General features: G+C 43.1%; 5 protein-coding genes across 10 annotated transcripts; 3 read left to right on the top strand and 2 right to left on the bottom strand.

Moving 5' to 3' along the window:
* The first annotated feature begins 3293 nt into the window (after positions 1-3293).
* BCIN_05g06690 (hypothetical protein) lies at positions 3294-6727 on the top strand. 6 transcript variants are annotated; one of them, XM_024693144.1, is made up of 4 exons: positions 3294-3552; positions 4571-5447; positions 6036-6158; positions 6408-6727. In XM_024693144.1, exons 2-4 carry the CDS (start codon positions 4619-4621, stop codon positions 6686-6688), a joined length of 1233 nt encoding a protein of 410 aa, XP_024548933.1. In that variant the 5' UTR covers positions 3294-3552; positions 4571-4618; the 3' UTR covers positions 6689-6727. The 6 variants fall into 6 exon arrangements, with proteins under 6 accessions (XP_024548933.1, XP_024548931.1, XP_024548932.1 ...); XM_024693146.1 differs by lacking the exon at positions 6036-6158; XM_024693145.1 differs by having other exon boundaries at positions 6036-6727.
* Positions 6728-7878: 1151 nt separating this feature from the next.
* Positions 7879-8459, bottom strand: BCIN_05g06680 (hypothetical protein). The gene is made up of 2 exons (XM_001559488.2): positions 8112-8459; positions 7879-8037 (listed from the first exon to the last, which is right to left on the bottom strand). The coding sequence occupies exons 1-2, from the start codon at positions 8412-8414 to the stop codon at positions 7918-7920; spliced, it is 423 nt and encodes a 140-aa protein (XP_001559538.1). The 5' UTR covers positions 8415-8459; the 3' UTR covers positions 7879-7917.
* Positions 8460-10290: 1831 nt separating this feature from the next.
* BCIN_05g06670 (hypothetical protein) lies at positions 10291-11183 on the top strand. The gene has a single exon (XM_001559489.2). It carries the CDS (start codon positions 10375-10377, stop codon positions 11155-11157), a length of 783 nt encoding a protein of 260 aa, XP_001559539.1. The 5' UTR covers positions 10291-10374; the 3' UTR covers positions 11158-11183.
* Positions 11184-12679: 1496 nt separating this feature from the next.
* On the bottom strand, positions 12680-13535 carry BCIN_05g06660 (hypothetical protein). The gene has a single exon (XM_001559490.2). It carries the CDS (start codon positions 13420-13422, stop codon positions 12736-12738), a length of 687 nt encoding a protein of 228 aa, XP_001559540.2. The 5' UTR covers positions 13423-13535; the 3' UTR covers positions 12680-12735.
* Positions 13536-16357: 2822 nt separating this feature from the next.
* Positions 16358-17669, top strand: BCIN_05g06650 (hypothetical protein). The gene is made up of 3 exons (XM_024693143.1): positions 16358-16555; positions 16604-16663; positions 16721-17669. The coding sequence occupies exons 1-3, from the start codon at positions 16467-16469 to the stop codon at positions 17601-17603; spliced, it is 1032 nt and encodes a 343-aa protein (XP_024548928.1). The 5' UTR covers positions 16358-16466; the 3' UTR covers positions 17604-17669.
* Positions 17670-24830: the final 7161 nt, after the last annotated feature.

The following is a 24830-nucleotide window of genomic DNA, read 5'->3' as shown; positions in this document are numbered from 1 at the left end:
GAGTGTATTGCCTCGTGGAATTAAGGATTTATCATTTTTCGTCGAAAATTTCGCCCTTCCATGTTCTATATAGAAGGATGGTATAAAGAAGAAAAGAGGAAGGGTTTAAATGGGTGAATTGTGACAATCACGAATTCGATGATCTGATGAATTACTGGTACTGGCAAGGGCGTTTGTTTTTTCTTGAATGCTTTTACGAAAATCAAAACGAATCAGGTCTTCAATCTTCTGGGCTTTAGGGGAGCAGGGCATATCCTTATGTGGTCATTGGGATGCGACGAAAACATGAATCCATAAGGATAAGCTTGATACGACTCTTATGATTGGGATGGATCGGATGAAGGTTTGGCTGGGTTTGGGAAAGAATGGATAGGGAATTATGAATACAACGGGAATCGGGAAATGATGGATAGAGACTTTAAAGTTCTACATTTTGTGTGTGATAAGTCTGACCGTTTGGTGGTGGTGGTGGTGGTGGTGATGAGAGATAAAGAAAGTGAAGTTAAGAAGTCTAAGATGGGACGAAATGTTCAATTCTTTTGTATGTATTTTGAAGTAATTGTGAATGAGTAAATGAAAGAAAGGGACTTCTGCTATATATACGCATGTATGACGGCTATAGTTTTTGAGGAGCTAAATGAGAGTGAGATAGACAGCCAATACTTGCAGGCAAAATCGGCATAGGGGGTAGTATGCTCTGGACCACCAATCCACACACCGCCCACAAGTTTCTCCCGACACTAATGCAACAAACAGCTAGCTAGCTATTCGTCATTTATCTTCGAGCCCTCGAAAAGAATCCCAACGTTTGCCACGAGTAGAATTCCTTTGTTGGGCTAGAATTACGATGGAGTAACGGTTGATTCACGGTTAGTGCCTTGGCCTTGGTGGAAGGTGGGAAGAAGGAAGGATGTATGGATGGATGGATGGATGGATGGATGGATGGATGAATGGATGGAGGTAGGGGGTAGAGAAGTTTGGGGAGATGAGAATGAGACATTTGGGGGGGGGGGTTTGGGATAGGAGAGCTGAGGTGAGGGTGTGGCGCCTTGTGGCGCGGGATGTGTGTGGTTTTGGGGTTTGAATTTCAAATTGTGAGTGAGTGTTGAATTTTGAATTTTGAATGGTGATGAAGGGGAGAAGAGAAGAGAAGAGAAGAGAAGAGAAAGGGTTGAGAGGGGGCTGGGCTGGGTTTGGAGGGTTGGGGATGAGATGAGATGAGATGATTGAGTATACTGAATTTGTATATGTATATGTAGATAGATATAGGTATAGGCGTGGATGTGTTAGATCATAATGATGATAGTTCAATGATGACAGGATATGTAGAATAGTATGGTATAGTATGAATTTGAGGAACGGGGGGGGGGGGGGGGGGTGTCCTGTGAAATATGCAGATGGCTGAACTTCGTATAGTATGTATGTGTGAATGCATGTACCTATGTATGTAGTATGTATGTAGTATGCAATGCACAACACGGACAGCATTTTGCTTCTTCACTTTTTGGTCATTTTAGAAGCAAGAGAGAGGAGCCTAGCTGTCTAGGTACGTACGAAAGAATGTTCTAAACACGGATCTGCGACTGCGGCTGCGAATGAGACTGCGGGCGGATACCGGGGATGGGGAGCGCGGCGTTTCCGGATACGAAGGGTTGGGATTGTGTGTGGAAGGTTTGTACTGTGCAGAGGGATTGGTTGAGGGATTGATTGGTTGGTAGGTTTATCTATTTTATGGTTTGTTTTATGAATTGTGTATGGGGATTTGGTGGTGTTTTTGTTTTGTTCTGTATGTATATATGTATGTATGTATGTGTGTGCATGGAGAGAGTATGGATGAAGAATCGAGATGAGGGGTTTGATCAGAAACGAAACTTACTTAACCTTAGTTAGCTCCTCAGGCATTTTGTCACCATGGACCCCTATTCTTAGAGAGCTCGCGATCACAATTCTCCTGAACTCAAGAAGGTTCGGAGGGTGTAACGGGTATACCTCGCCACTAGTTTAAGGTCCAAGACACTGGACTGACTGCGTTTGGTCGACGTTAACCAAGCAGGGTGAGGGCTCGGGGGCTAGGTCAAGCGAGGCGAGCGAGGATCGAAGAGGCGCGGCTTTGGTTTGCGTCTTTATTGGTGCGTGCTGAGACTACCTGGGTGCTGATGAACAAGTGCTGCATATCTTTTATGCAGGCTGCTATTTATGGGATGGGTACGGGGCTTGGGTGTTTGTTAAAATAGCTGGGTAGGTACGAAGTAGTGGTTTGCTTCAGGTTTTTACGAAAGGTGGTATTGGAGGAGTTGACGTTTTGATGTTAGAGAGTTTTGTTGAGTGCTGTTGATGGATCCTGTGATAGGGTTTAAATGAAGTAGATAGGATGGTATAATATTATAGGTAGAGTCAAAGATGTGAAGAGGTGTGCAAAACATCAGAGACACATGCCGATGATGTATACCCGTTGTAAGTAGAAGTAGGGTGACGTCGCCATGAATATACGCGAATTGCTTTTGAGCGATTTTTGGAGCTTCTTGTCCTTCCTTAGTATCCTTACGTACTCTGTACGGTCTTACTTACATATTGATGGCTTCTCCTCTCGAGATAAGGTGGAGTGGGTCGATTTGAGGTAATACGTGAAGCCATCCGAAGATAGAAAAAAGAGAGGATCGAGATAGTTTGGTCGGCTGCATACATTTAGCTTGTACGATGTAGACACTTCTCGAAGCATTCGGATACAAGTAGCGTAGCGTCGTTCTTTGCTACTGTACTGGTGCGAGTATGCTCTTGATTATTGTGAAGACGTTCGTATACACCGTACACGGAGTAATCTCTGGTGGGGACCGAAGTATCAAGTGGAGTGAGGATTTGAAGATGATTGGTCTTGGATGGAATGGCAAATCTTGAGGTTCTGGTCTGAATAATGCACGATTTGACATGGAAATGCAACAATTGGGTGAGTGGAAAACGGAACTGGCATCGTCATTCTTTGGGCGGCGGTAAGTATGGATCCTGGTGTGGATGGATGGATGGATGGATGGATGGATATTCGGGGACTTCTTCACCATTTGATCCAACTAGACAGAAAACCTTGAGTCGACAGTGAAAAGTCAATGTCAATGCATACAATTAGCTTGCATGTAGGGTGCATACGAAGGACACTTTTCCAAGATCTCTTTAGCCTCGTATTCTTTCGAAGATGATCGTCGCCATCACATGTAATGGTAGGTAATCAATGAGAAACGTATATTGTCTCTGATGCCCCTCGTTGTGTGTTGATGCGAAGAAGACTTTTCGAATCCATTTGCTTACCTGCTTACCTGCTTGCTTGCTTCCTTCACCATTCGTCTCTCGAATTCCTCACTCGCTCACTCGCTCACTCGATCACCCAATTCCTCACTCGCTAGTTGCGGATATCTCATCGACATTCATTCTTTGCTTTGTACGGGCCGACGAGCTAAAAGCACAGGACAACGAAACGGCACGATCAGCTGGAGTTCGCGAACCGACACTGCCATACCAGTATTATATATGCTGAGGATCAGTTTTCACTAAAAGAGCAAGGTACGTGAAAGGGACCAGGTTTTTCCTCATCCTGTTCCATTCTGCTGTTGCACATCACACCTGATCCTACTCCGTACATGTCAGATCATATCATACTTCTCGTATTCATATGGCAATGCCGAACATTCCCAGTATCATATGAATTGCGATCCCAAGTTCCTCCCGCCATCGAAGGAGAAACCACAATTCCTTCCTTGTTCGCGAAGTGGTCGCTTTGGTAAATGGGACCTCTTTTTTTCAGCATTTACCCTTGATACCCAGGATATTACCCTCTACCCTTGCGCGGTATCACTCCCAAAATAATGCTTGTTTCCTTTTTTCCTCGTTTTCTTTCTCCATCAATCCACCCGAAGTTCTTACAGCATCTTAGCATCTTAGCATCTAAGCACCTTAGCACCCTTTAGCACATCTAAGCACCACTCGTTATCGCAAGCCGCAGCACTGGGAGATCTACTGGCTCGTCCCTTCCAAAACATTTCGAGCCGCTTCCCACTTCCCCTTCCCCCCCATGTGTTTCTTTCCTGGTCTTTCCTTCCTTTCTCCGCAATAACAATATAGTCCTGAGTACATCGTACCAGACTCATGGTAATTGAGGGCTAGCTAGCTACCTGCCTAGCTACCTTGGTTTATACCCAGCCACAACATAAAGGGCAAGTGATGTCCTGAATGAGAAAAAAAGCTAAAACCTTTTCCGTCTCTCTTGTTTCAAACAAAACTCCCATCTTCACTCTTCCTCTCTAATAACGAATCAATCGTTCAATTGTTCCCTCATAATAAAACTTGTCATACATTCAATTGTCTGACAATTCATCCCTCATCATCCTTCGTTTCTCGTCTCCTGATCTCTCTTCACTCGTTCTACCTTTAAGTGGCATCACAGCTCACTACTGCACCTCTTTTACAGCTGCACTGCATTGACATTCGTTCAAACCCCTAATATAATCCTTGAAAATTGTTCTTCTGGCCAAGATACCTTAAGAGTTGAGCAATCATGAGTTCAACTGCTAATGAACGAAAGATCCAAGATCTTGAGCAGAAGCTCGATCCAAGTGTCAATAGTCGTTTGATGTCAGAGACCGATTCCTATATCAACGAGAAGCAAGATATCGAAGCGAATAAACCTCGAAAGTCGGACAATATGCCTTCAATTCGACAATTCTTATTGACTCTTATGGCCTTTTCCCTCCTTACTATCACGATCGTTTCCGCCGCTACCACGAACCGAAGTCCCAGAAATGTATCACCTCCTTGTATGGAAGATCAACAAGCCTTTAGAGAATTGCTGAACACTGTTGAACCTGCCATGCTACATGATGTGCTTCACCAACATATGACGGAGAAATATCAACATGGCGTTTATGAAGATGACAAGGATGCTCTGGAGGCTGTTTACAGACAGGAACCGGCAGTCGCACATGCACTGGTTGAGGCCGCAAAGGCAAATGCTATGATTGAATTGGCTAAGAGACAAGTTGGATCGAACTCGACAGCTACTCAGGCTGCGAGCACAACACCGGCTGCTACTTCGGATACTGTCGTCACTTCCGAACCTGCCACAACTTCCTCTGCCACAACTTCGGCCCCGGCGACAACATCTTCTACACCGGCCTCAACTACATCTGTTGCGTCAACCGCTACTTCGCCGACAACATCTGCAACTACCTCGCCCACCACGCAAGCTACTTCACCTACAACCACAGCTCCAACTACTACTCCAACTACTGCTCCAACCACAGCGCCGACTACAACTCCAACTACTGCTCCAACTACTGCCCCAACTACTACTCCAACCACTGCTCCAACCACTGCTCCAACTACCGCATCATCGACCCAGGCTACTACAAGTGATGAAACTACCACACCAGCTTCAACATCTGCGGCATCTACAAATTCGGGTATGTTCAAAATCGGGTCGACCTCGCGTTCTTTTTCTTCTACTTCTACTTCCTCTTTTGCATTACCTGTTTTCTTTTTTGTGAATTCTACTTTTTCTGCTTTTTTGCCTACCAAGATACCTCAGGACTCCTCAACCTCGACTACAGGCCCACACCCTGTTACGTCGATGTCTTTGGGGTCTAGTTCCACGGTATTGTCTGCGATTTCCATATCTGCAAGTTCAACGATATCCCTGGGAGGTCATCCCGTGTTTCTTAATGCTATAATTTTTAGTTCTACTTCTCTTGGATATTCTTCTACAGGAGTGCCTGTTTTTAGTTCCACTTCTGTTGGATATCATACCCCTTCATCGATCCCCGTGCCTGGTCCTGGTTCTAGTTCCGGAAATCATGGCACTTCCTTGGCTTTGGCATCCACTTCTAGTTTGGTTGGATATGATGGTTTTTCTCTTGTATTGCCGTTGCCTATTTCCACTTCCATTGGATCTCAGGGCAGCTCCGCAACATCAATTTCTAGTTCTTTGGTCAACCTTCCTGGCAAAGTTTTTTCTTTATCAATTTCTGGCTTAAACTTATACTCGGATTCAGGATCGACTTCTACCACTAGTGCTCAATCTCAGTCGCAATCTCAAAGTTCTGTGACTTCTCAAGCTACTACATCTGCAACAGAAGCTCCCACTTCCGCTCCTCAAACTACTGAAACATCTTCAGGTACCACTACCTCCGTCCCCGTGACCACAGGAGCTTCTACAAGTGAGGCCTCCATTTCTACTAGGGTGTCGACTTCTCAGGCCACTGCCTCTGGAGCTACTACCTCTGCTGCTACCTCAAGTTCTACCACACAGGCTTCCAGTGATAGTGTTCTGTCTACATCGACTAATTCTGCGAGCTCTCTCGCTACTGACTCTTCTTCTACTATGGCTATAACTTCAACATCTACTAACATGGCCGAATCCACAGCTTCTTCAGACGATAATACTACACAAGCCCCTGAAGCAACCAGCAGGAGAACAACCAGCAGTACCTCTACCAGAGTTTTTACCACAACACTACCCAATGGAGCCCTATCCACCGTCACATCTGTCACTGTCGTACCTGCTGTGGTTACTGGATCCCCCGAGAGTTCTTCCAAGACCGCTACTGGAAGTGCATCATTACAGACCAACAGTGCTGGAAAGAATAACTTGGGAATCAACATGATCCTCGGTGCCGTCGGAATGGTGGTTGTTGGTGCATTATAAGCCAACCAGTTGGGACGAATAATACAAGAAATCGAACCAGAACTCTTTTGATATTTACACATTTGCATAGCGTCGGTGTCGGGTTTTTACGGTCACAAGTTTCATTTAACTACCAGTCTCTCATTCTTACGATCGATCGTAATGACTTGACACGAATTTATCATCACTCTTTTAGAAACGGACTTTGGATTGGCGCATAGATTGGAATAGCCCATCACGGGATATGTGCTTTGCTTCGCATAATTGCTGGGAGAATTGGTTAAGGATTAAATATGGTTACTATACATTGCATGGGAAAACCGAGGAGACATCTATTGATAGTAAGGGGTGGGCGGAATGCATTATGGTTAATACGGTGGAAGTGGCAAAATAACGTGATAGGGGCTTGTGGAGAAATATGAAAATGCACTCAAGTACATATATCACTGGTGCTTTTGTGTTTAAGAAATCATTGTCAAACGTAAAGAATGAAAAGGGTGTTCGTGAACTCTTATGTTTTCCCTGGCTCAAGGACCTTCGAAATTGCTCGTTACGAAATTTCCCCTAATTGTACAGAAATTCGTAGAGTCCTTTCATGGTTTCGGTAGTTTTATATCGTCTTCATTACTCATCTGGATTCTTCTTTATGAAAAGTCCATTTCTGGGACCTTTAATCTATCCCCCTTTGCTGAAATGCTTCACTGGGACGTTTTCGAATCTCACTATTGTCATGACAAATATAGTCATAAGGACGACTCGATCACGCAGAGAAATTCGAAGTAGATCTCCTCGTACCAAACTCGTTGTAGCTAGTAGGAATTTTGATTTGTAACGGTATGTATTTATAATCTTCCATGGATTGGGGCATATGCACATCTCTCTTTCGCGCGGGCGCGGGGTCCATCTACCATTTTCGATTGTGCCATATGATTGATCATTGAAAAAGTATAATGAAGATTGGAATTGGGATCGAAGGTCCGAAAATTAAGGTTGGTTTTCTGGGTTATTGGTTTGTTTGTATTTGATTCCGTTCCTGATGTGATATTTGCGAGTTTGGAAGGATATTAAATTGTAATCAAGTCAAGTATAGTAAAGTAAGGTAGGATGAAATGAGATAATATCGTATAGTTTCTTGTAATGAATGAGTGCTCTCGTGAAACTCCATAATACTCCAGAGACTCCCCTTTCTTCGCAATTCCAAAATTCGCAAATGGTGTGTGTGTATGTGTGTTTGGAAGAAGAAGAATGTATTATCCGGGTCCGATCTTGGGCATGTCGTGATGCTCACTTAGGGTGCTGAGATATCTGTTTAGTTCTTCGACGCGCTCTTTGTGGGTTTTTACGCCTTCGCGCTTGAGGCGGTCGTTGAGCTGTGGGGGAGGGGGGTTAGTGCATTTTTTTCTTGGGGGATGTGAATACAGAGTGAAAATAAAAGGTAACATACCCTCCTCCTCCGCATTTCCTCATGCGCGCGCTCAGATGCGGTTTTCCCAGATGCGTCGCGGGGGTCGAGAGATTTCAATTGTTCTTCGCTCATTTCTGTTTCTTCGGAATCGGGTTTCGCAGCATCTTCGTCTTTTAAGGCTTTTTGGAGAGTGGTAGCAGCGGTGGTGCTGGGTGGAGGTGGAGATGTTGAAGTGGTCGGGGGAGGAACCTTCTTCTTCTTTTTCTTTTTGGTAATGCCGGCGCCGGTGGAAGCACCTTTGAGTTTTAAGCCCCCGCCGGTGAAGGAGTAGTCGTCGGGCATGTTGTGTTTGGGGATGCGGAAAGTTGTGGTTGGAGAGGAGATGGCATGGAGAGCTGGAGATGGATGGCTGATTTGATGTGGATTGCGGAATTATGGGTAGACGGATTAATTTTGATCCGGGAGTGTGGCTCGCGTGTGAGTGGCTGTGCTGTTGTAACGTCACGTATGAGGGTTTGTGGAGATCCATTGTGATAGATACTCGTAAATATTTCGTTAACATGTTTTAAGATGATTTTATTATGTTTACATTGATACTTTACTTTCTTTCATTGATCGGTTGGAAGATACTATATAAATTGTCTAGATCTAGGTATGTTCTTCAAATTAAAGCTAATCATATCAAACGGCCCCCCAGAGCTCTTCTTCTCCTCTCAATTTTCTATTCGAGATGATCTCTTTTATAACTCCTATGAGATGCCATAATTGAGAATTGAAACCTCATCACTGATAATGTCAAATTTTCATGCCCATAAGAGTTGCTGTCAAGGTCAGATTACATCTCTTCTCGCTTGGGTGTGCTTGTTGGCTAGAGAAAGGCTATTTCAACTTACATAAAAATTGCTTTCTTGTTCAAAGCATGATTTCATCTTATTTCAGATTCCTATTTTACCAATGAAACTTGCCCTATCCACACCTATCTTTGAAGCATAATTAGAAGTAAACGCTAAAGACAGTCGTCTTCGAACATCTCTAGGAGTCTTCATGATTGTTCAGAGACCAAGAATTATCGTTAACACCCCGATTGCCCGAAGACAATCTCATAAATCCCAGAGCTCTTGCTACATATTGACTCAAAGTCGCATATGGGGAGATCTCAATGCTTGGAGAGTACTTTTCAAGGTTTGGGTGTTCGATTTCCAGTTACTACCATCATTTTATGATTGTTTAACATCAACTAAAGAGAGTGACGCAACTTCATGAGCACGATATAACGTTGAGTAGCTAGAAGTAGTCTTGAATCGGCAAGCATAATCAAGTCTGTGAATTGTAGTATTCTATAAAGTGCAGTTTTAGAACTATAGCAAAACTTCAACCGGATCGTCGTTATCAGCGGAGCTTTGTTACAATCATTAGTTTGTGGCGATGGCTTTCGTTGTCACATATCTCATACCTGGTGAGATTTTTATTCTGTGTCCAAGTTCTACCGAAGGCTACATTTCAAGCATAGGACTTTTCATTCATCGCGCACGTATAGTGCAATATTCTCCTTTCGTGTCGCCGTAATGAGGTTCACCTATCGACAAGACTCATGAGTTCCTCTCTCATTCGTGTGGTCCTATTCTATTTATTAGTCTTCATAGTAGATTATAGTTTAGGTACTTTACATGATCCCCTAAGCAAAGTTTCGTTGTTCGATTAGCCTACGAACAGACAACAATACTTCTCTCCTGAACATCATGACTTCACTCTGGGAGATGGTCTAGTCGCTCTTGATTACGTATTACTATATAGTAGCAGTCTAAAATAACTCGCAAGTATCTACCCCTTCTTCCATTCAACATAGAAGTTCGCCCGTAGATATCTAATTGGACACACCATCCAAAGAATATTCCAGATTCACCAGATCTCTCGGTCTAGATACACACACTAGTCAACTCTTCGGTGTAATGAACTCCGGATTCGTCAAATTCACCAAGATCAGGGCGAGAAGTGGTGTGACTGTGTGAGCCTCAAGAAAGCTTAGCAAACTAAACTTTCAAACTGTCAAACTGTTAAAAACAGTTTCTAATCACAAGCGACCGGAAAAGCAAGACGTGCAAGCTTCAGCAACTGATCACGTAAAACATCAATTTCAGTCTCCCCACTGCGTTCTCAATCTCACAAAAAAGCTAAACAGCCAACTCATCTAGTATCAGTAGCCTTCATATTCCAAGTCGAGTTGCCCTCAGCTCGGCAGACCATACTTAAATCCCCTCCACTGTTTATTCATTAGAGTGAACACCCCTCTCAACAGCTCAACATGGAAGATCGCTCCAACGAACCCAAATATCTGGATACTGAAATCTCTCCCCCATCACCCCCCAGTAATCCCAAAACAGTCGACTCTTCCCGCAATACTCTTTCACCAATATCCACCCATCTCAACAACGAGAACATGTTTCAAACTCCCTTTCTCACGCCTCGGAATCCTCCTCCCAATACCAGAAGCGAGCCATCAAACCCCGCAGAAACCACCATAATTTCCTTCGCCGACCCATCGCCAACCCGCCACCAAAAAGAACCCCATCCGCTCAAGAATCGCAAAAACAAATCATCCGATCCATTTCCAAACTCTCTTCATCACAATCAGAATCACAACCCCAACTCCAACCCCAAATACCCAGCTCCAAACACTACAGACCCAAACTCTGCATCTCAACCCCCCAGCGAACATAGTTCCGGCTCCGACGCAGCTTTCTACTGCAGCGTCGGTAGTTCGAGCTCGGATGGAGAAGATGCATCGAGTGATTCTTGGGTTCCGGCTACGGAGATAGAGATGGATATTAAATCTAGTTTGGCGAAAGTTTCATTGCGGGAAGCTGGGTCTGCAGCTAGAACTGATGGTGCTAGTGCTAGTGCGGTTATAGAAGACGAGGAGGATGATGATGATAACAATGGTGAAGAGGAAAGAAATGAGATCCATGATAAGGATGGTATGAGAAGGAAATCGAAGAAAAGATTTACATTTTTGAAGCGAATTTTTGGTCGGAAGAAGTCGAGGGATGATGATGATGATGATGGAGGGGTTGGTGGGATTGGTTAAGTGAGTATGTGTATTGATAAATGGGATGGAAAATTGGGATTTCTTAGCAAATTGGCGAGGGAATTGTGGTTGGGATAACTTTTATCAAGAAAATTACCGCATCTTTTAGACTAGTTCATCGATGACTTCAAGGAGTGTAGTATGCTATGTTGTGTCGGAAGAGAGGGATTAAGCTATAACGCTGGTCGTCTAGAAGTATCGATTTAGGGATACAAAATTCATAACTTTGTAACCATATGCATAATCGTTTTACATTTCTGAACTCTCGAAATATCATGTACAAATGTACCGAGATAGTTTACGGGGGTTGCTTGTTCGCATTGATCTGAAATAAGTTTAGTAGATATGAAGTTCAATACATACATACATACATACATGTAACTCTATCGAACTATAAATATTTCGTTACATGACATGATGACACAGATACACAAACCTTCAAATTACCTCCTCAAACAATGATTATTCAAGACAACAACATACAATTCAATCATCAACCACTCACCTCTACTTCAGGCTCTAATCCAAAAATGATATAGCCAGCCAGCCTACCATCAATAATCCGACTTCAAATCATGACTTCTGATTAATACCAAAATGTCATAAAATTTCGAAATCTCCCATCCCAATCTTTACTCCGCCTTTGAAACAAAAAAGAAGTAAAAATCCTCAGAGATCTCAACATCGAAAAAACGAACATGTACATAATATAATAAGATTCATTACCCAGGCAAGCAAATTAGCCGAATCTCTCTCATACATCTATCTATCTACCTATTAAAATATTACAATAGTTATTCCATCTTCCAGCTCTATAAAATTCAGGGCTGAAATACAAACCAATTTGTGGATAAATCTCATATCTGTTTGTATCCGGTCGCATGAGCACAAATGAGACTGACGCCCAACAGATTTCGAATTCCTCCCACCTGCAATTCGTGATGAAGATGTGATACTGTAAACGCAGAAACAACTGTTTCCCGTGATATTTCCTCTGATCGACTCTCAATTCTTCAGGTCTGATTTTTGTCGAACCTGCGCAAAATTTCGCTGTTGTGGGAACCCTCTGGGGGAAAGCGGGTAGTAGTAGAGTCGAGGAAGATTTCAATGAAGAAATGTTGATGACATTCGAAATCCGAAATCATTCATGCAAAAACATTATGCACACTGGGATACTTAAGGAAATGTGCGAAGCAACGAGGCCACTTTATTTACATGAACAAAAGCGTTATTGCGGCACAGAAGCGAAAGAAGAAAGACTTTTGGCTTGAAGTCAATGCAAACTGCTCTTGATGCTTATCTTTTCTCGTACGGTATAAAACTCGTTATCTGATTGATGAATTGTCATCGATAGGAGATTGAACCAATTATTTGGTTGACCACACTATGATCAATTGAGTGTGGAATATGGCCTGGCAAGTAGTATGCTGAATTGACACCACTAGTGTTTCGGTAGTGCCAAACATGTCACTTGTCATGGCAGATTCGAGAAAAAGATACCGTATTCGTGTTTACTAGTTATCAATTCCAAGGCGTTATACATCATGCAGAGAACATCTGCTACTCATCATTATGAATTCAACTGTGAACAGCATTCCAAGCAGATAGAGTATCAGCCCAAATCTCCCAATGGCCAATCTTTCCCTTCTCATCAAATTCACTCAATCGATACATAAATTGTTCATCCCAAGTTTTTCCCGTCTTCAAACTTTTGAAAGTGGCACCTCCAACAACACTAACGACACCTTTCTTCCCCTGAATCTCGCACGTCTCATCGACAATAAAAGAATCTGGAGATGGAAATGTAGACGGTGAGAGTTGAAACTCAAGTGTTCGAGATAGGATGTTGAAGTAGTCATCGCATGTTTGATTATCAGAGGAGTCGAATTTACGACCCGTAAATGTTTTACCCAGGAATGGAAGTTCTGGATTCTCAGGGCCATGTTCAGTGATTCGAGGTGATGAAGAGAAGTGTGAAGATAAGATAATCTCAGGCAAGATTCCATCGACGAAAGCCTGGCAGAATGCAACGGCTTCTTTTCTCAATTCTTCCCTGCCGAGAAACATACTCCTCAATTCTAGGTAGTGTAATTGATGGGCGATCAGACTGTCCGATTCACCCCTTTGCATGGGATTCTTGAAATCGGATGGTGGTTGTGGTGAAGCTACTCGATACTGTGTCGTGTAGTTCAACGTGGCCTTAGAATGCAATTTGATGTAGTTAGCACCAGAAGACCCCTTGCCGGAATGAAGCGATTGCAGCATCAATTGGACACATAAGGCCTTGGTAAGTGTTCTTCGGATTATCTTGTTAGCTGGGCATAATACTGGGATTTTCCCGCCCTAAGTCGATGACAACTAACAAGAATACGAATGCCGAGGTAACATTCGCCACAGTGAAATGATGGGAAGCTAGCCGATCACAGCAAATGCGAGGTCGCGCAATTGCTCCCAACGTCGATCAATCGTACCAGAAAGATGTCGACTTTGGGTTGTGTCTGCTGTTGAACACATGTAAGAGTAGTTGATCGACAAGTTTTGTTGAATGAGGGAGATGAAATTAGTGCCACGTATATCTTCAGAAATGATGGATGAACCGTGACAAGATTATTGGGACTGGTGGTATACCGACTACCTACTGACAGGCACTAGATAGAGGCGGCTTGCAAGACTCAGGATCTTCTAGATCATCCCAGTATTGACAGCAGATTATGTTGTAAGTTCTGACTGGGAGAAGGGTAAATTGAATTGCTAGACATTCCAAATTGACATCATCAAGTATGGCAGTGTTGCAATGCCTTTATAATTTATATGAATATTCAGGATCGTTCCCAGGAGAATCGTTGTTCCATATTAGACGACAAACAATTTGGCACCAAGGCCAATTAACACATCAACTTTCATGGTCTCAAGCATCTTCTGATAGAGATCGGAGATGCGAATGTAAAGCACTAGAAGGTTAGAAGGTTGGAAGCATTAATTAGCATTCACTATCTTTTGGGGGAATCAGAGCTGATGACAAGTACGTACCACTCACCGGTGTACCACTCACTCACCGGTGTACCTAAATCATTGTGGGCATTCAACAGGGTGTGAAATTAGAACCGTCAACACAGCAGGACAAGGCCAAATTCGGGCGGTGAGGTGTGTTTTTAGTAAGAAAGTTATCAAGTTTGTTATAAATCACTCACCACAGTCCGTGGGTCCCAATTCATTTATCTCTGTTTCCCTTCTAGAAGGAAAACTGGAGCTCAGCATCACATTATCCCACTCAGACCAAAAGGAAATTCCTTGCTTGCCCTGCTTGACGTTGACCATATTTCACATTGTGTGTACTTGTTTGTATATTTTGTATGAGTATGCTTGATCATTGACTTTGCCCAGTGGAGTTGGTATCAAAACATCAAAATAGCAAAATCGCGTTAACATAATCTTACCTACTCTGTAAAAAGTACCCCTCAGCACCCCACGAGATTCTTCGTGAAACTCAATTGACATGTCAAAAACAGTGCGACCCTGGATGTCTGATGCTTGATCTTGACATGTAGAAGGTGGTATGAATGAAATCCGGCATCAAAGGTCTCACAATTGCCTGGATAGGAAATGCCACAGCCAATCCTCATATCGATCTTCCACGCATTTCGCCACGGTCTAATTATGTCTCGACGGTCTAGGTCGAGAGATTCACAACACATCGTCCGAAGTTTTCTTATTTTACGCCCAGCCTCAGTGTAAATCAAGTATAAAATGACTATTAATAACGTCCTCCTGGCGATGGGCCCTTAATAAGGTTGTTATAGCTCAAGATTTAATATTAATATTCTACGAACAGGCAGTAATGCATTGATTGGGCTTTTGGTATTAACGTTTAACGCGTTTATGCCCAACCAGCCACTCGGTAAGAGAGTATCAAGTATTGATTATAGCATTTATATCGAATCAGAGAGCAATACACGCAACACATTACCTAGCACGGCAGCTGCTCACCATACCACTCAATACCAATACTAAGACCAAAGCCAAAGCCAAAGCCAAAACCAAAACCAGTGCCAAAACCAGTACCAATACCAATACCAATACCAATACCAATACCAATCCCAATCCCAATGTTTCCATGGGTTCCATCCTCTCCCTTGCCATTCGTCAACCTTGGGGGCCGAGCATGCCTCACACCATCATACCATCGTTGATAGACGCCCCGTCACCGCCCCGGAGATCTCTTCTTCTCCATACATACCAAGGACTTCCCTTGTCCCATCTTCCACCCACTCTCCGAACTCCCCATACTTTTTATGCCATTCGAATTTCTGTCTGCCTTTTTTTGGCGCTTGCCACGCTTGAGATCGGTGGTGGGTGTCGGCATTGGTTCTCATCCAGGTAGGTACCTGTTCCATCCTTATGATTTTACTTTATGCTCTCGTCACACCTGTTCGAGATCAAGAAGGATATAAATTGCCCAATAATGCCTAATGCAGCCACAAAGTACTCCGTATACCGAAACAGCACAGCGGACATGATCCCACTGGCTCCGAGGTCTGTCCTTGCCAATGCTGTCCGGCTTGTCGCATCGCATTTCGCGACAGGATTTCTAATGTAGTCTTTGCGGAAAGAGAATGGGCGGCGTCGATCTGTGAGCACTGAGCAACTTTGTTTTGAGGGAGCATCCTTACCAGATTCTTTCCAATGCACTTCTTGGGGGAAGCGGGAATCTGGCTCTCCTGGAAACGGGAGACTCTCACAGATTCACAGATTCGAAAATTCAAGATTGTTGGGAGCACAAGAATCCCCAATGCAGTTCAAATCATTGTTCATCCTAGGTCATAGCTTCCTGATTCCTACCAGGTATTTTCTCCATTGCCCTATCAGTGCTTGGGAGGGTTTCGGAGTTTATGGTTTGACATGTCAAATCTTTGCGGGAACGCTTCGAGTGAGCTTCAGCTGTAGCAACCATGGATTTTGTCTATATAATCATCGAGCCCCCTCCGGCCTCTTCTTCCATCGCCCATCAGATCAGATCAATTGAGAGCATAAAAGCTTTGTTGTTTCAAAAATTATAAAACCCTTGGATCACCTGGCATACTCACCGCCCCTGTTCCTGGATCTGGATATCCTTGCTGGACCCATTAATTAAATCGTGGACAATCAATCTATCAGAGCAATATTGGAGCCATTTTGCATTTAATTGTCATCCGACAAAGAAGGACCTGTCTCTAATTTCCATCTCATTTCTTTTTCATATAGTATCGTACAAGTATCAAGTTTCCTCTTGACTTGGGATTTGGACCTGGACTCAAACCTGACATCTCAAAATGATGGCATCCAGAAGAAGTATTCACGTCCAACCGGAATTTAGTTATGGACGCACGATTCCTACGGGTCTCCCAGATTCGTCGAGAAGGTATGCGACAAATTTGCAAATTTCCAAGTTCGAGAGCTAACCAGCAAGGACCACATATTCCACCGGCAATCGCGCGAGTTTCGATGGAGGCTTTTATCCAAACACCAGGTAAGGACGCATGTATCCTAGATTCGGAACTAAGGAAGCTGAAATTCAACCTCAAAGCGCATCGTACGCCCCAGATCTAAGTGGCCCGTCTTACAACCCTATTACCGCCCCCATGACATCGAGTCCTCTAGCCCGTCCGGACTCAATTTATGGATCGAATGCTTATAGCGTTGGCTCATCACCAAATGTATATGGAACCGCAGGACCAAGTTATGGTTCTTACACAAGCCAAGGTCCAAGTTGGGAGCCTCAAGGCAGAGTCTCGCCCGAGACGTATATGGACGACTATGCTGCATCTCCCAGCCCAACGGATTACACGCTAGACTCCGTTGCTCGGTCATCCGGAAAAGCAAGAAGTGATGGGAAAGGCCATTCACAAAGACGACCATCCAATAGAGATGAATTTGATGGACCGCATCAATTCTTACAACGACCGCCCCCGGAATACATTGCCCAGCAGGAGAGAGACTTGCCGCATCTTCCCACAAACCTTGTGGTACAGGAACAGGATAGTGTCCTAAATAGAGTCAATGATCGGTTGTCACAGTGTGCTTTTGACTTTGTGGCCAAGTACCAGTTTCCTATCCCTCTAAGTGACAGCTGTCGACCTGTGGAACGACCCCAAGATCGTGAATGGACAGAGTGGGTGTACCTTCTCAAACGCCTCGCAACCAAGAGGCGCATACCCGCCCGGGTATTATATAATGGCCAGATAAAACAATTTGTTACCATTTTGGAAAATAGCCTGGAAATGAGACATGCTGCAAAGCATCAATCACGTCCATTAAAGGATGATAGGAATATTCTCCAGCTAATTTCCGCCGGGATTCAGGTAGCTAAAATTCTGAAGGATGCGGAAGCTATGTCTTACCTAGACCGATTATACGTTACGACAGAACAGCAGATTCAGGAAAGGAGTGCAAGCCGCTTTCGTCCCTGAGTTCACACTGGAGGGATCTTGCCCCAGCTAATGACTTGACGACTTTTATGTTGTATGTTACCCACATTTAGGCGTTGGCTGGCTATCTTTAGGCAAATTTTTAGGTGGATGGATCAATTCCTATTCTGACACAGCCTTGACATGATTATTACGGGCGTTTTTGTCTATTTTTGTATGTTATTATTTTTGCTTGGAGCCCGATGGGCGTGGAATCCTGGATGGATATCGCGATAATAGGATAAATGCCCCCGACGAAATATCACTACGCCCGAGAAATTAGGAGCCCGCCATTCATAAGCCCCGTAATATGGGATCTTCAGATCGGGAATCTCCGATGATACTCGCTGAATGACGGAAGTCTCGGTGGGTTCGCAACGCAAAGGAGCAGAATATATAAAAATTTACTTCTGGCCGTGGCTGACATGTTTCTTTGAGGAGGCATTTATGATGAATGGATGAATGAATGATAGATGGATGAAAAATCATATTTGGGAGGAAATATTACATCACATTATAGGAATTGTATATCTGCATAGTCTAAGCACTACGAAAGCGAGATCTGGGCGTTTTTTTGGGGGGGCTTCATGGAAAAATTCTACTCGGGGGGGATTTGATGGGGCGAGCTAGCTATCTATCTTGTTGGGTTGTTGCACTTTATATGTTGCTTGCTGTATTATCATATCATATTCGTGTTCTTATTCGGTGCTGAGAATGGGACGAAGAGGTAGAGCGCGTGTGCGTCTTGCTGGTAGTCTGTATGTGAATAGAAAAATGTAATCTTATGTATCTTACCTGTATGGATTGTGTGGGTTTTGATTGTGTGGAATGTATCTGATGTGATGTGATGTGACTGGGTTGAATTGGATTGGATTGGATTGGGAAGAAGCACGCGATGAGCTAGCTATATGTAGAGTTTGAGCAGAGGCACAATTCAGCACTCTACTCTCTGAAGATCTGAGAGTTTTTGCAGAAGTGAAATAGAGAATATAAAAGAGCGGTCTTGGGTCGGGCTCTCGAGAAGAAAGAAAGGCTCTGCATGTGAAGAGAGGAGGGAAGAATAAGATTCGGATAAGATGCTACGTGCGACGGGGAGACTTGGTAATAGTGTATACGTATACTGTAGGAAGAGCTGTGTGTAGGTATTTATACTAGTTACCTGGAACATGCGATTGTATGATTTTGTGGTTTGAGACGGGTGGAGAGTGGAGAGTGGAGTGGAGGGAGGAGATGCAAAGTTATCTATGTATGTATGGATGTATGTATGTAAGTATGGAGTGCTCGAGGAAGAAGTGGAAGACTTGTTGTGAGTGTGTGTCTTTGGAGATTAATATGGGATGTGTGTATTAAATGTTTATATGTTAGGTAGGTAGGTAGGTAGGTAGGTAGGTAGTGACTAAAATTCATGTGGATGTATTTCCTTCCTTTCGCTGGTAATGTAATATAATGTAATATAATGTGTACCTACCACCACCACTGCACGAATATCCAGAACCCACAAGAAGGACATGTCTCCATTCCCACAATATACGGCAAATTTTTTTTTTTTTCTTCTCAATTGTTGGATATCGATTTCTCGATTCATATATGTAATTAATTATCCATGGATCCTGTTCCTGTAATAAATACATCATCACATCTTCTCGTCACATCTCAAGAATAATTAAAGAGACACTTTGATAGATATTGGTTACGAAGAAATCCATTTTTGCTTTATCGCATCTAATCTGTTCGTGCATCGATTGGTGTGTGTGAGTGTATCAACGAAACGAGTATGTACATTCGCTGTTTGGATATGGAATTGGAATCGCACACTATGAATTGTGGGTTGGGTATTTGATGTGAGGAGATGAGATGAGATGAAATAAGATATGCAGAGTTTTCCGCGATTCAATGAATGGGTGTTTGGGGATCTCCTTGAGTGATCATGGGAGGAAATCGCGCTTGTATCGTATCTGCGACTTGACTTGGAGAAAGGTGATGATATCCCGTGGATTTTTGGCTGTGCGTCTGGTATGGCTGGAGGGTTGTTGGGACTTCTCTTCTTGGGTGTTTTGGTGGGTGGTGGTTTAGTTTAGGAATGGATGGGGGTTTTGAGTCGCTTGGTTGGGAATGTGTGCGTGCGGATGAAATGAGATGATGGATGGGAAAATAAGTTGGGATGATTTCCGGATAGAGGAGTCTTACATGTATCTATCTGTATTGGATCTGATAATAAGAACCACTCGTTCTTTTCGAGTAGTAAACACGTGGTGATTCCAGACCACGGCCAGGATCTAATCATGATATTCTTAGTTCCTGTACTTCTCGTTGCAATCTTACTCGCCTTACGATACACTGCGCTCTCTATAACTGCATTCAAGAGACTCTTGGGATATCGATGGTTCACTATATGATTCCCTGTAGGGTCACTTGACTTGATACTCACTTTACCTCGTGATCGTGCCGTAAAAAGTATCGTACCCATTGCAAATGTATACCTGCCTCCTGGGAAGAGTATCTGGATACGTATTGAGGACTACAGCCTTCTATATTCTGGAATTAGATGGGAGGGTGTGTGGGTGAGAGATTTGTTGGATTGAAATATTTAATCTGGAGAGCGGAGTCTTGTGCAAAATATCACATCACTGGACAGAAGTCTTTAATGAAAGCTCGCAAAGAATTTATCACTTCATCATGAACAAATGGAAGTCCAAGCATCCCTCCGATCTAGAATCGGTGCCAAACAAGAAGTTGAAACGCTTCGAATCCAAGCCAAGTAGATCTTCCAGGTGTCGGAAAAAACACTTAATTAACGGACTATTGGGTAAGTGTACTTCTTCTATTCGTTCTATACGTCTGGTCACATTCGCTTGCGAATCGCCCAAGAACACTACTTTCCCCTCACAATATTTGCTCTATATCTAACTCATAGTGATGGCCAGGTAATCTTGTCATTTTCTGAAGTCTCCAAGCCAGCCCTCAAAAGCGAATATCTCGTCTGCCACAACGACAGACTATCCAAATCTTTAACGCGGTACAAGACCAACAAAATCGAAAGTTTCTTTCAGTTACTATGTGGAACCTTTAAATCTACTCGTTTAGACTCCAGACTATCAGGTTCTAAATTCTGAACATCACTGGCTCGTAGCGCGCCAAAGTTGTCAGTTTCGAGACCAAGACGATCGATGGGAGTGTTCGTTTTTGGGGAGAGGGGTACTTAACTGTTTCCTGAGACTTGTGATATAGTCTGTAGCTATAGCATGATTTTCTCGCGAGAATATTTGAACAGTATCCACATAGCCATGAGCACTTTGCCGGTACCAAACTTGTTTGGAGGGGGGTCTCGATCGTAAATAAATAAGCTACAATGATTGATGGATTCGTACTTTTGACATGTATTGAAACATCTCATCTCCACTTCACCCTTCAAGGCTATAACCATCGTAGTCTTGTCCACTCTCGGAATGGCCAATGTACCATTTCAACCACTATCTCCACCGAGAAACCTTTACTTCAAAATTGAATCTCATAAGCCAAAATTAGAATGTTCAAGAGAACCACTCTCCCCTCGCAAGATGCAACTGACGATTTTCGAACTCTTCGCAGGGCCCACTCTTAATTTTCACGTTGGCCTCAGTCCCAAGTATCCGTGAAGCTCTAGGACATTCATGTTATGTCACACGTAGAACCATCATAGATTTGTTGGGATTTTGTTCTTACGCAGCAGGAATTGCAATACCAGGATATGTACTACTGCTAGCTCCAGCTTCAACCATGAAAATCTATACAGCAGGATTGTCTGCAAGTGGGACTGCGATTACACAGCCTGAGGTTTCGCCAGCTGTACGAGCTACTAGCTAGATTCTTTACAGTATTTGAGATCTGAGGAGACAAACCCTCAAACGATGTAATCATAAGTCTCGTTTAACAACGAAGCTGTCTTGATGCGTCGTTTTGTGGCTGTAGTCTGATCGGTGTTTGTGTGAAGAATAGAAAAGGAAGAGAGGGCAAACGACGACAGTTTTATGATTGAACAATTTGATGGGTATTAAATATAGTATGTGGCATCGATAAGTTGTGAGCAGAATGAAATAATACGAAATTTCAACGGTGGGGTAGAAGGACCAAGTAATCTATTGATGGTGCTTCGTATTTTGAATCTTCTCTTTAGAGTGTTGAAGAATAAATGTGTAGACAAGTTGTGATATCTAAAATGGAATCTTTAAGGATAAAAATGTTCTCCTGTGTCGCGTACTTACCAAGCCAACTTTACGTACCGACATGCAAAGCTGATTCGTCTAATTATAGGTGCTCGCTGTTTGGTTTTCCTTGAATCCTGTATACCGTTAGGGCGTGAGTTTTTCCATGAGAGCTCACTTCACCTGGGGAAAGTCTTGAAAATGTCCCGGGCGCGAGAAATTTCTAGTTCAAAGTAGCAATAAGCGATCTATCACTTCTCTGCATTTTGATTCAGTCACACAATCCACTACTAGTTACCATCACGAAAATACAGCATTTCCTATTTCGCTTCGCCTGTAAAACGTTCCTTTGTTTTTTCCTCGTGCTGCGAGCTCTTCGGGGAATGACTATATCCCGCTTCAGTGCTACCGCTACTCCGCTAATTACGAAAATATGTAGGGTTCTCTTCTGCATAGCGCTCCAAGCGAGTCCACATTTGACATTGTCGACCTTATTTTACTCTCCTATCTTTTCACCCAGATGCCCGGCCAAGAAAACAATCATACCGTGCGTGAAGTTAGTCTTTCCCATACCGTAATATCTCTTCAGATAGAGAGTAGATGTAGGAAGTACTTATTCCGACGTAACATATACATATGTCTAGTTTTCTCACAAAGACCACCAAATATGGTACACTATACAGAGGAGAGTTTTGGAAGACATACTCATAGAAAGACTTCCTGAGACATTCTACAAACATTTAAATAGTATTTTTAGAAGTGAAATTGGACATAGGAACTAGTGCATTCATCATCAAACTCGGTGGAATGAATGTGTTCAACCTAGTAGTTATAACATAATATTCCCGATTCCGTATCAAGAATATCCATGACCTCAATATCGTTAATCAGTTTTCCCATAGGCAGAAGATCTTTCACTGAGGCCTGTTCAAGCGATTTAGACGCTGCAGCACCTCGGTACTGATGTAAACGATTCTTTATATCTTTCTGCTGCCACAACCACCAGAGTCGATCAAGCTGTGTATGATGAAGAAAGAAAACAGGATCTGGCCCGAAGTTAGCAAGTGTATTAGTTCAATAAAAGGTTTGAGAATAGAAAGAACCCTCACCATATGGAGCGGTAAACCTCGAGAAGTCCCCTCGAACTATATGGGGAATTGAATTATGTGCAGCATTTTCAAGACCCAGGTTAAATTTCTCGTAATCATCTGTATCCATCAGTTGATCCAGCATGTAAGGCTGGAGCGTTAATGATTCCGAGCTATCGGTTGTGTTGAAGGAGCGCGATAAGCAGTGCCGAGAGTGTTTAGAACCGATGAATGGGACGGATAGTAGAGCAAAAGGGCCGTCAACAACACACTGACCAATCCCATGTGAGTCAATACCTTCTGCATTTGAATTTCCGTTGCCGCCAAAGCCGAGTTCATTGTCCCATACAGGGGAGTTTGTTATGTTTTCCCAATCAAGGGACCAATCCCAATAGCTGCAGCACAAATAAATGTCAACATTCTTTGCTTTTAAAAAGACTGGAATTGATGCTAGTAAGTATACCTCAAGTGTCCTGTGTAGTGGCAGTCCTCCCTCAAAGCTCTCTCATAGCTATGTAAAAAGTATCTGTGCCACGCAACAAACGCAGCGGCGTTGTGAGCTCCAGAAACCATCAGCGATTATGTTCTTGGCCCAGTTGAAGCGAAATATAATGAACACTCACAGTTATTTCCAATATTGGTATGGACCCACGGAAAATCATCGTACAATGAATAATCTGAATGTAATCTTGATGGCGTCTCTCTTAGACATTGGACAGCATCCAGATAATTCCGTTTCTCTGCCGCACTAAATGACCGCCACTCTCTGCGCGTCGAGGGACTGCTGCAACGCTCTCTGTTCTGATAAAGATCTAGGGCTTGGTTTCGAAGGAAGTGATTCTCGAGAATGACACCGCTGAAAAAAGATACGCCCAAAACTAAAGCACCAAGAACCACCGCGGAAATTAGTTTTGGAGATCGAAGTTGTTGACCTTGTAGAGCCCTCTGATTTTTCTCCTCCGACTCGATATCAGAGAGTACTGGTGAATATTGACTTTGTCTAAAGATATTCAGCATACTTAGGTTTGAATATCGAGATATGGCAGTGCTTGTATTAACTTATGAGACTGAATCGATAAACAATTTAGATAGTAACACTCAATATTTCGCAATATTCTAAAGCTTTGGTGACCATCAGAATTCACTGGAATCTATGCTCCTGCTTGGAGTGTAAAGAAAATTCTCCAACGTGAGGTCATTGATCGACCATTCTCGGGGATAGACTAATTTTAAGCGTCATCAAAATGTAATGAAACTCAATAGTTGCTACATAACAAAAACGCACGTGTTTTGAAGTTTCAGCAGCTGTCATTTTTTTTATTACTTTTGGTAACTTTCTAATTTGTCGATCAAAAGGCTTTACCTACCATTTTCGCCTATTTCATTCTCTAGTCATACTTGTCTTCGGATAGAGATCATCACACGCATTGCATCATAAATTGTAGTCCGTGTGTTTCAGTTGCCTTGCATGCATCGTTGCTGCAACTAGAGGTAGTCACAGAGTTGACACCCTGTAGGTATGATCAACCACAAACTTCCCCCGTTTCAAGATATAGATAACTTCATATCTATCTGGAATCTTACTCTGCAAACCGTATTGTGAAGAAGATCGTGTGAGAAAGATTTGAGTGCCTATATTGAATCTTGGCAATATTCCTGGAGGAGTAGAGACTGGATATTAGATTAGGCATGAGTTTGGGGTTTTGGTAGAAATGAAACATGATAAGCGCCCTGGAGGCTAACTTAGCCCGTATTGTTATCAGCGGGACTAGCGTGCGTATAGTATTCAGTGTGGTACCGTATCTCCCTAAGATCCGAGATAGAGATCGGGATTCGGGAAAGTAATCGTCTTTCTCTAGTAAGAAGTAGACCCCCGAATCTGACAAAAAGAAAAGATGGACCTCAAGGCTTTGTTGTACTGTCTGACAGAAGAGACCCACCATAGTCTCGGTATCGTAAGA

The sequence above is a fragment of the Botrytis cinerea genome, chromosome 5 (genome assembly GCF_000143535.2).
Source record: "Botrytis cinerea B05.10 chromosome 5, complete sequence".
Classification (NCBI taxonomy): domain Eukaryota; kingdom Fungi; phylum Ascomycota; class Leotiomycetes; order Helotiales; family Sclerotiniaceae; genus Botrytis; species Botrytis cinerea.
Note: the sequence above shows the minus strand (reverse complement) of the source record. Positions and strands in the feature narration are given on the sequence as shown.